We start from the raw sequence: 12,211 nt of genomic DNA on the forward strand, positions 1-12,211 counted from the left end.
GACCTCAAGAATAAAGATGTCCATTAAGTGGTCATCCATAGCATCGTCAACTTTCTTGATCTCTATGAGAGATTATGAAGGTACTTCCACTCTGTGGATCCCTCGACAGCCCACCTCTCATCCTCATATACCAGCAACCCAAGCTCCTCATCCCTCTCGTAGGCAACTAATTTGACAACCCCAAGCACATAGGTTACATGACAAAAACTGGTCGAAATGCTCACCAAGGCCAAACTATCCTCCCTCACACCCTAAACCTTGCCCAACAACAACCTTTCAATGGATCCCCAAACCTCTACTTGCAGGCTCAACAATAATCACCACATTTGGATCCCCAAATCAACCAAGGCATCAACTACATACTCTTGTCACTCCATAGTTACCAACCCTTTAATGGAAACCCAAAGTGGCCTCCGCCACGAATAGTGCCCTAGGAAAAAGGGAAGCAAAAGCTTTATGACGACCCCTTGCCCCCCCAACAGCAGCCCATAGTCCATACCAAAGATCTACCTTCGACGTCGGCTACTCCCGACCCGTCATTTTCAGGCTACCTCGGAGTACTCCCAATCAGCCCTTAAACTCTCCATTCTCAAATACCCCCTCGTTACTAGCCTCTGAACTCCCCTAAGGAATCCCAACCTCGCCATCACCTAATTAGAATCGTCTCCTCCATTTGGCAAATTGGGCATGCAGTCAGTACAAAACTCGTAATAGGGTGCCAGCAACATAGTCGACGAGTACAAAACCTGTTTATAGGGTTCCCATTAAAAAAACAATCTATTTGCCTCACGATTGTTCCATTCTCCTTTCCCTTTGCCCATAGCCATACCATTCTCCTTCAGTGATGCCATGATTGAACCATTTAGAACTTCAAGGTTGTCACGCCATACCAACCTCCACTTAAAATGCCACGGCCATTCCATTCTCATCCACTTTTTCCATGGTTGTACCATTCTCCTTCAGCGTTGCCACGATCGCTCCATCTTCAGCTCCAACTACCGTGCCCGTTCCAACCTCAACACTCAAATGCCATGGTACGCCCGTTTCCTAGGAATGCCACGCCTGCACCATTGCTTGCCATGGTCGTGTCCTTATGAAAACTATTTATATGGGCCCCACCTTCTCATTTCCTCACTTTATCTTTTCAGCCTACCCAAACTCTTGCCAAATTTTTTCTCGAGCTTTCCCTTTTCTGACCACCCTCCATCACCCATGGTCGAAACATTCTACTCCTCCTTGGAGGTCCTCAAGCACCCCACCCTCAGGAAGAGGTACCCGGTCGGGGGACGCTTTAAGGAGTACAGCCACCACTCGACCCAATTGTCACACTTGGGGAGAAGCTTGGGGAGAAGCTTATGAAGCAAGTCAGCGGTCACATGGTCCACTCCTTTATGAAGAACAATCATAAAGTGGGGCATAAGCTATTGTATTACACAGGACCATGCTACAGGGCTATTACTATTGATCCACCTGTTTTGCAGGCCACCTAGAGCAGCTTGGGCTTGGCGAGCTGCCCACTATGGAGTCTTGGGACCTGACTTGTACAACTACTGCTTGTACTTTATAGAGACATATGATGCCAATCATGCCACATGTCAAGTGTGATAATGAAAGATAGGTGCAAAGAGTACATCTTAGTGTCGACTTGATTTGAGAAGCTCTCCACCTCCCCAGACTGGACCAACTATACGTGCGGCTCACCAACACCCCATGGTTAACCAAGGGTACCTTCAAGTGTGATAATGAAAGATAGGTGCAAAGAGTACATCTCAATGTCGACTTGATTTGAGAAGCCCTCCACCTCCCCAGACTGGACCAACTGTATGTGCGGCTCACCAACACCCCATGGTTAACCAAGGGTACCTTCAAGGGCAGCACCACCAAAAAAGGAGTGGAGTGGAGCAATATCACTCAGGAGGAGCTCGTGATGCTGGCCAGGGCGCTATCCTTTTTATTGACCACACAGTGTGGATAGACCGCTTTAGTAGATGAAATCTATCGACATTGACTACTAGAGTCCACCAGGGAACACCCATCACAACTCGGTGAATATTTGCATAAGGAGCTACATGCAATTTATTCTAACCCCAAGGCAAGCTTGCAGCCGCCACCCTCCTCACAAAAGTCATCTACCACGCCGCGCTGGATGGGAGGAGCTTCCTGAGGCAGTGCAGCTCACCGGACCAAATGCAGTCCCCATCTCTCTGCCTCCCCCCCAATCCTCCCCCAATTCACCACCGCCAAAGCACCATCACCCAGACCTCAAAGAGAAAGATCCCATCCCCCCCCCCCAATCTAGCCAGGGCCCCATCCCAAATGAACAGGAGGCTGTAGAAGCCAAACGCAAGGCTGCTAATAGAAAGGAGGAGGCACAAAGGCAGGCCTTTTTGGAACAAAACCTTTATGAGACCCCACCCCATGCAGGATATTCTCCTTACCCCCGTCATCACTCAAAAGTGGGCCCATCCTCTCCTCCATCATCCCACATCAATACCATGGAAACCCTCTGCTAGGCATTAGCAGCTTCAAATCTAGCAAAGCTTATGCATAGAGCATGCGTGCATCATGTGGGAAAGTACCAAACTTCGCCTAGGGCTTCTCACACATGGCCCGCAAGCTCATCATGCAAATGGCACACTGCATCTATTGCCAGAAGGATATTGCTTCATTGGCATAGCGAGAAATGTTACTTGCAAAGGCTTAGGAGCAGAAAAATGCAGAGGACCTGTAAACATCCACCCTCAACAACATTCATCTCTAGTAGATCCTCGATGAAAAGGAGTAGCACTTGGTCAATGTCCTCTCCTCTATTTCAGAACTCTAGCACTAGCTCCAACAACACAGGAGGCAACATAGTGGGCTAACCACCACAACCTATCTCTCACCCAAGCCACATCCCAAGATTTCCACAGAAGAGGCCCTCAGTAGAACCACTCTAGACTTCTAGCACTACCGCGAGATAACACAGGAGACACTCCACCAAAAAGAGGCACAGCTGGAAGATGCAGAAGCAAGAGCCACGCACCCACCCCCACACCCTCTCGCTTCTCCTCTAGTGGCACCGAGAAGAAGGTTGACACCTTAATGGACATTGCAATTGAACTCCCTCTCCTCGCCATCCCTCCCTAGAGCCCCTACAAGCTCCTCGACCTCCATACAAGACCGTTCTCCTCAACTTGCTTCAACACGACATCTTCATCAACGAACCCCTCTCCCGCACCACATATGCGTATATCCTCACCAAGCTCCCACTCCACAACATTGCCCTCCTGGCTTAGTTCTTCCAGGGCCTCATTTCCTTCACCGACCTTCCTACCCACCCTCTCTAAGCAAACCTCATGAGCTGGTCCCACCTCCTACGCTTTAGGATACCCAGGGACCCGAACGATGTCATCGACCTCTCCGTCTCGGACCGGCTTTGTCGTCGTTACCCATACCCATCCCAATGGATAGCCGACACCCTCCACTACCTCCACTACAAAGGGTGGGATATCGTACATACAACTTATCAATCCCTCCGGCAAGATGAGCTCCCGCCATACTCTACAATTGGCCTCCTCATTCTTTATTGCAAATGTCATATCCAAATGGAGGTCATGCAAGCCACATGCATCATGTAATTTGATGACTCATATGTGGTGTTTCCAATGGAATTTACCCTCGAAGAAGGTGCAGAGGCCAAAGTCTTCTTTTGAGCCCATGGCCCCGAGTACTCAGATGGAGAAGACAACGACAAGACAACACTGAACACAATGATAGAGGCGATGGAGCCCCAAGAGCCCAACCCCCTCAGCCACCACCACCCTCATCTCCCTCCTATCAACCTTCACCCCCAGCTCCTCTCACCCAAGCACACAACCGCCCCACCCCCACTGGCACCACAACACTCTTGCACTTCCCCTCACAAGCACACAACCACCCCACTGGCACCACAACACTCCTGCGCTTCCCCTCACAATCCTCTACACCCATCCATCTCCCCACTCCACCTCCCTCACCAACCCCCTCCCCTCACCTCCAACCTTAACACTCAACCTAGGCTTGCCCAATGCATTTACAGATTCACCCTCAACATTGGCCCCTTCAAGCTAGCCTCACCACCGTTTCCTCAACATCACCCACCCCTCCAACCTTGTCACCAAAAACCCCTCCCCCCACCCTCGGAAGAAGACGAGATTTCCATAACTGCCACCACGTGAGTGCGAGAGGAAGTCGACCAAACTCCCTGAATTGGCATGATCCACTCGATTTAACGGAGTTCGAGCAGGCAATTTGGATCCTGCTCGATCGACAACTCCAAGAGGAACCGCTCACCAAGGTCACGGATTGCATGGACATCCACATCTTGCGTCCCTACATAGATGCAAAGCATCGCCTAGAAGCGCGAGCACCCCCCTTGACAATGTGGTGGCTACCATCGGCCACCCGCCATTGCTCGTCCCATCACGTTTGATCTCATGGGCGAGCAGCCAGCTTGGTGGTGCCCTTTCTTGCTGTGCTGAAGCCATACATATGGGAACAATACTACAAGGCATTGCGCCCACTCTGGATAAACCCAAATTACCTGCCAACTCGACGTAGATGGGCCTGGAATCTCTTCCACAAGGAGCAAAAAAAGAACCTGAACCTTCTTTTCAACTTCCCATGGGTTGCTCCTCCGACTCCCCAGCATCCCCGTGCTACACTGAAGCCAACATGTTGAAGTGCATCCATGAGTTCGTTAAAAGATATGATCAGGTGCCAAATCCTACTAGCGGTGGTCGCCACTATCAGATTCTTCACTCTAATCATCACGCTGCTGGAGATGTGTCAGTAGGTACATACACTCTGTCCAAGTCTTGCTTTCATGAGGTCTTTGCCTATTCTACGATTAGACTATGTGTACTCTTTATTTATATCTGGGTCAAATAGGTCCTGGGCCAATATTACATCCTCCTAGCATCTTCTTTCCCTGCCTTGAAGGTAGTGCCCTAGGCCCTTAAACCTGTCTGATATATTTTCCACCATATTGAAGTCACCTAGGGCCTTATAACCTTGTAAGTGATTCCCATGCAGTCGGGCTAGAAGCATACAAAGACACCATTGTCATAGGGGAGTCCCCTCGAATTGTGATAGCCACCCATCTATGGCATGACCTTACTTGCACATCCTAAACCATGGGAGACCATTTTTCATGTATGCCCATGGAGCATCCCCCACCACTTCGAACCTAATTGATTAGTGAATTGCCACTTGTACTTGTTTGAAATTTTGGAGAGCCTAATAGAGAGCTCATGCCCAGTCACTTTGAGTTCTTGCAAGTAAATGAAGTCTGGAGATGCTTGAGAGTCATACATCCAACTTTTGATGATGTCTAACCTAGAGGGGTCAGTAAGCCCTTTGACATTTAAGGTCACGAGCTTCATATAAAACCTTTGATTTTCTTTTTTCCCTAGTTACCAGGAGTCATGGGAGAGCCTTCAACTCTCGCCATTTTTTTCAAACTCACTCTTTGTTGTTGTTAGAATAGCTTCCCGCCGAAGGGCGAGAGGGGGAAGGGTTAAAGGCAGGGTTAACAAAGGAAAAGAGGATTCCATGGGGAGGGGGAGAGTTTTCCTTTTGGAGGTCTTCCATATCATCCATCTGGGCTACTTCATCTTCAAGAGAAGGCTTGGCTTGAGAGTCATGCACTGTTTCCTCATCCTCCGGGTCACTCGAGACTCCCTTTGATGAGTAAGGGTAACATCTTGGAGAGGCTCTGTGACATTTGAAAGCAGGCCTACAAATTTGTTCAAGGATTGCATTGTGGCTTAGGCTTTGGCTTAGGTTGGGGTTTACCTCATTTGCATGTTGTAGTAAAACCTTCGCACTACCATAGGGTGATGCCCCCTTGGGGTCACATCCTCCACTCTGGGCAGAACTAGCTTAACGACTTCATGCAACGAGGAGCTAGGGTTTCGACAAACATGCACAGCCTATCACGCCACGCTTTCACACCTTCCTCTCCTCCTTGAAGCTCTTGTACATGGAACTTCTCTCTCCTATATACCACTTCATTAATCTTCTTTTTGTAGGTCAATATAATCATTTAATGGATTCAAGCTCTAACCTTAAAAGAACTTGATCCAATTATCTAGAGTTTTAGCTTTATTATGAGCATTCCTTCTTTATATGAGATTCAACACATAGCTCATATGCACAAAGAATGGATTTTGTAAAGCGTAGCTTTATATGCACAAAGAATGGAAGCTTTATGGGATGAGCTCAAAAAGCTAGGGAGCTTTTAGCAAGAGGGAAAGTATTGCGGCGGGTTGGTTACGAGAGAACACTAGGAATGAAGAGGTCCTAGGTTATAGGACCTCTTCAATCCCTGCCCACCACACCTGCAAGGTGCAAAGCTTATAAGGCATTTCCTTGAGTACCCTCACCTCCAATGCAACACTTGCATGCGAAAAACACATTTCAAAAAGGGAAAAGTTAATGGCTATGAAGATGGTGATAAAGCCCCCTTAGAACATATTTTTGATTAATTAATTAGATGGTGGTTTAGGGCCGAAGGGCCCCCCAAGGGATTTTTTTGGTAAGGTTTATAAGGCTAATATTTTTTTATAAGGTTTATAAGGCTAACGGTTGGGTTTTAGGTAGGATTTAGCATGATTGTGAAAATTTTGGGACAATGTGCATGCATGGGGGCTAGGTGGTAATTAAGGGGGTGCATGGGGCGGCTCGTCGGTCGTGGGCATCTCCTTCGTCATCATCTGCACCTCCTCTACTGGCTGAGGTGAGATGCGGGTCGCTCCTTTCTTCTTGCGTGTTGTTGTCTGTGTTTAGGGCAGGGAGTCGTGTGGTTAGTGGTGTGGGGCTGCTCCTTCGTATACGGCTCGCTCCTACATGTTGCTATCTATGTTTAGGGCAGGGGGTTGTGTGGTTCATGGTCTAGTGCTGCTCATTCGTCGGTATCTCCTCTATGTTGCTGCCTATGTTTAGGGTAGGGGGTTGCGTGGTTTGTGGTGTGGGGATGCTCCTTCATTGGCATCGCCTCTACCTGCGCGTTGTGCTAAGGTGAGATGCGGTGTCCTTTCGTCCTACATGTTGATCAGAGCGTCCGCATGTCTATGGTGGTCTGTGTGCTGTAATGGTATGTGATTGGTTGCTGGAGGTCTATGCTTCGCCATCTATGATTAGTTATTGTGGTGGTCTGTGATGGTCTCTGATTAGTTATTGTGGTGGTCTGTGATGGTCTCTGATTAGTTACTAATTAATGATTAGTTGTTGGTTCTTGTGATGGTTTGTGATTAGTTGCTGCTTTTGTAGATTAATCATGTAGTCAGATTCTGTAATTGAATGTTGATTAAATGTGTTTGAGTAATTAAATGTAAATTAAAACTAATTAATATCTTTCTGCACGTCGACCTCGTGAGGGTACGTACGACGAATCCACATTAGAATGGGAGCCTTTGGTGCGGTTGTGGGTGGGATGCGATTTTGTATGATTGGCTAGGGCAATAAAAGGGCACCTATGTGGTGGGCTCTGGGAGCTTGGGTTGGCTTGGCTTTGTCTACTTTGTGTTGTGGGGTTGGGCCGGCATGGGCACCTGGGTGGATGAGAACTCACTGTTGGGCACCTGGGTGGATGAGAACTCACTGTTGGTGTTGCGTTGGGTCGTAGGCTCTCTATTGTGGGCTTGGGGACTCACTATTGGGGTTGGGTGGATGAGAACTCACTGTTGGTGTTGCGTTGGGTCGTAGGCTCTCTATTGTGGGCTTGGGGACTCACTATTGGGGTTGGGTTGGGTTGGGTCTGTTTGACTGTCATAGGCTCTTTGTTGTGGGGTTGTGGGCTGGGTTGGGTATGTGTGTTGGGGTGAGTCTTTGCCATGGCACCTTGCCATCCTCAAGGGCTTACAAACATCACAAATGTAGGTAAAGATACAGCAGGACCTTCTGCGCGTCCACGTGATAAAGGGAAATTTTTGGAGGCTATTGCATCCGTGCATGCCCGTGACAAAGGCAAGAGCGTGGCAGATTCATCAAATCCTCACATTCTCACATCCCTTGAAGGAAATAAAGTGGTTAGAAATCTACATATGGTGAAGAGTAGGGCAAGGTCTGTAGGTTCCGACCCTAGCAATAACAATACCACCAAATGCAAAAAGGGCCACTCGTTAATTTGACGAGGCTGTTTGAGGTTTCTGTGACTGTAGGTTTTGGGAGTGGTGACATAGATATTACATTCTGGGAACCACTAGAAGACTTTGTCCAATCTAAATCTATAAGTGGTTTGTTTGCTCTTGAGAAAGGTGGAACATTTAATCATATCCACTTCCAAATGGTCATTAAAGTAATGGTAGTTTCCTTGATCTCTGTAGGCAACCTTATCAAAAAATATCTTGCATGGATGTATCAAAACCAGCTACTAGTAGGGACATTGTCATGTGCAAGGGTTTGAAACAAGTTCTCTTGCACACATTCGAAGGCATGTTGGGTTATTACATGAAAGATATGTTTAAACCTCATTTTAAGTTTTTTTTGTCACAATGTAATGGCGGAAGAAATTACTAGGGAGCAGGAGCAATATGCATTGTATGGGGCTGGAGATTTAAAGAACAAAGTGTCTCTGTCTCGCCAGTGAATATATTTGACCGAGCATATGTGTACATGGATAACTACATTTCTAATAGGCTTGGGTCAACATTGGAGTCAACACTTTTGCGCACGGGGAAGTACTACCCATCTGCCTAGGACTGATCTCTAAAATTGGAAATGGGATGGACAAAAAAAAGAGCGACCGTAGCATGGAAAGTGATGAAGATACTGCATCTCACTCAACCAATTGATGTTGATCGATTTTTTTTTTGGATTCTCTTCGTTATAGGTATTATCTGGATGTGGATGCTAGCAATGAAGCAAATGAAGAAGATGATGGGAACCCCAGTTTGAGAAGCAACCCCATCAATCTTGAAAATGACGAAGATGTGCTCTTTTGTGGAGAGGGTGGTTCCTTGTCTGAAGAAGGGAATCATGGATCTTTTCTAGATGGCTCCGACTACGTGCCTTTGTTCTGTGCTTGCAAGACAACCAAAAACATGTTTTCATGTGGTGGTTGTGAAGATGGTGAAAAGTGAGGTATATTACAAACTATTTACAAAAATAATATCGACAAGAAATATTTTTGAGGCGGCGGTATCGAACATATGTTTAGGGGTCGCGTGGAAAGCCCTAACTAAAGACAGAAGAGAGAAGCGAGGGCGGTATGTCTTACGATGATGTGGAGATCGAGGACATGGAGTGGAACGAGGAGCTCCAGGCCTTCACGTATCCGTGCCCCTGCGGTGACCTCTTCCAGATCAGCCGCGCCGACCTGAGGATGGGCGAGGACATCGCGCGTTGCCCTAGCTGCTCCCTCTACATCACCGTCGTCTACAACATGGAGGACTTCCAAGGCACTCCCATCGCCGTCGCCTGATAGAGTTTTGTGGCCCGGAATTAACCAGGTTTCTCTCGGAATTTTAAGTACTCTGGATGCATTGTTGTTCCCTTTGAGTGTGTGGGATGGGAATCCGCCATGAGGTTCAAGCTGAAGGGCCGGCAAAAGCTGTTTAATTGAGTAATCTAGGGTAAAGTGGTCCATGATCAGTGCCACCAAGCGACTCGTTTGAATTATGCTGAAACTGTATTGTTGAGAATTTGGGGAATGATAAATTTTACTAGAAACTTGGGATGTTCTAGCCTCATTTCAAAACTGATGCATTTTTCTTTTTCCATGAAGGCCTGGGGATCCCTTAGTAGAGACAACGAAAAGAATTCCATTTTTTTCTTCCCAAAACTAGGTGTTATTTAGGTAGCCAAGTTAGGATTGTTTCGTTTTATTATTTAAATCTTTTTAGGTAATTTCACAGAAGGATATCATAGTTCTTTCCCTTGAAAGACTCTCATGGAGTTAAGATTGCGCTTTGGTTCTTCTTAAGCTTGGGAAATAACTTGAACTTTTCATCTGTATTATCTTTTTTCATATATATGTACATGCATATTTCTTTTCAGTTGCTATGCCAATTCTTTCTATCTTAAGCTGTACAATTACCACGCATGCTTGTGTTTTTTGTAGTGCTATCCCACTTCATTCCTACACCTACGGAGAAGTGATAGGAACTTGAACTATCTTGGTGGTTTATATATAGACATTTGTCTACATTTTGAAGCTTTGTGAATTGATTCTTGTGGAGTTACGATTAAATTTTGGTTTTGGGGAATAGCTCTTCTTTTCTTATGTAAATTTATTCACTAAAGTGCTAATTTTCTCCCAAGATCTTTTTTTTGGTCTGTACTTCGACTTCACTAGTATTTTAAGTACACAACTGTCACGTGTATCCTTCATTGGGATGTAAGTGGACGTGTGTACAGTCAAGTGCTACAGTATATCCTAGTAAGCTCCCCTATCATTTGTCCAAGGCATTAGAGGACAACCTGGAGCAGAAGCTCATCCAGAAGACAAATAAGACCACATGGTTATGTGTGGATCATAGTGCATTTCATCCACACACAGATGTGTGGACCACAGTGCATTTCATCCACACACAGATGGTCAAATAGAAGCGCAAGAATCCTACACCAGACAAGCCAACAAGCCAACAAGTCCAGAAGAGATGTCAACTACAAGGATGAAATTGTATGTTTTTTTTGAATCATGAAGCATCGATTGAAGCAAGTGAGCAAGCATTGTTCCAAGTTCTCTTTCCGAAGCTTTGGTCCATTTTCCATTATGAAGAAGCTCAATGATGTCTCTATGAAGCTAGTAGATAGTTGGACTATACATGATGTCTTCCATGTCTCATGGTTGAAGTCTTATGTTGAACCATTTGTGCAAGAGGTTCTAGATGAGTAGTAGCCTGAAGTGGTCAAAGAAGTAGAAGTCATGAGCCAAAGCAGATTCTCCTCCACAAGTGGAAGCATGGTTGTGATCAAAGACTCACATTTCTAACCAAGTTCAAAGACTGGGGTACGCACGAAGCCGTTTGGCTTGAGAGGAGTTTTTCTAGGAGTATTCACAAATATTGGTGGACTACTTGGAAGCCATGAAGTTGCCGCCAAGCTAAGCAGCAGAGAATGTCACATGCCACCTGTGTGCTTTATGATTCCCTCAATAGATCTGGGTGTGCACATTGGTTCATGAAGTGACTTCTAAGTTGTCTACTGACTGCTTGATGATTCAACCGATGTTTGGTCTACTTTGTCCTTGCGTTTGACATTCTACAGTCAACCGTTGTCAAGTAAATTTCTTGCATTGTAAAAGTTCTCCAAAGTAATAAAGTAAATACTCTTGCTTGCAGGAGGGAGCCCTTACGTGGGTAGTTGGGTGTCGACTATCTCCATAGCCCTATCTCATGTGTATAAAGATTAAATTGGATTGCTTAAACTCAGTAAAAGAAAAGGTATAAAGAAGACATTGCTCTGTGTTACACGATCATATTGGTTGCATGCTACACATCATACAATAATACACTTACCAAAAAGTTAAACTTGTCTCCAAAGTCTACATCTGTCATAGCTTGCATTATAAAGTCCCATTCCACCTTGTTATAAGCCTTATCAAAATCAATTTTGGCTAGTCTCATATGCCCATTCCATACTTTCTGTCACGATTGTGACTAACTCTCTTAATCTTTCCTTAATTACTCCTTAATTCCTTATTAACTGAAAGGACACCTGTGAAGGGTCACACCCTTACACATGGGTCACTATCAAAGGACATGTCTACTCATTAAAAGACACACTCCTAAGTCCAAAAGACATAACCGTTGATTCAAGAGCCACACCCCTTTCTAGGGATTTGTCTCTTCACTTGTACCCTTTCGGCCTCTATTTAAGAAAGGCCCCTGTCTCAATGCAAAAAACTCAGTCTTTCCTGCAGTACTTGTCTTATATTCATTAATTAAGTCTTAATCATGTTAATAAAGTTATAAAGGCTTTACAATGGTATCAGAGCAAACTTTTTTTCACCCTGTGTTATGTCCAAACGCTAACCCTAACCCTAAAATCAGTCCTAATCCTAACCCTAACCTTAACCCTAAAATCAGCCTACCCAAACCCTAAAATTGGGTGTAGCAAGTGTTGAATGGAAGAGGAAGAGAGAATGCCCCATCAAATTCAGCTCCCAACTCCCAATTTTTGCTGATTAAGTTTGGGCTAGCCATATGCAGGACACTCCTGCATAAAGGAGAAAAAAAAGCCTTCA

At 45.7% G+C, this 12,211-nt stretch overlaps 1 protein-coding gene across 1 annotated transcript; it reads left to right on the top strand.

The window, feature by feature from the left end:
• Positions 1 to 9,151: 9,151 nt before the first annotated feature.
• LOC147625390 (uncharacterized) lies at positions 9,152 to 9,700 on the top strand. Its single transcript, XM_086818729.1, has one exon. The coding sequence runs from the start codon at positions 9,233 to 9,235 to the stop codon at positions 9,443 to 9,445; it is 213 nt and encodes a 70-aa protein (XP_086674855.1). The 5' UTR covers positions 9,152 to 9,232; the 3' UTR covers positions 9,446 to 9,700.
• Positions 9,701 to 12,211: the final 2,511 nt, after the last annotated feature.

This window comes from Cibotium barometz, chromosome 24 (genome assembly GCF_041138505.1).
Source record: "Cibotium barometz isolate CiBa-2024 chromosome 24, ASM4113850v1, whole genome shotgun sequence".
NCBI lineage: Eukaryota > Viridiplantae > Streptophyta > Polypodiopsida > Cyatheales > Cibotiaceae > Cibotium > Cibotium barometz.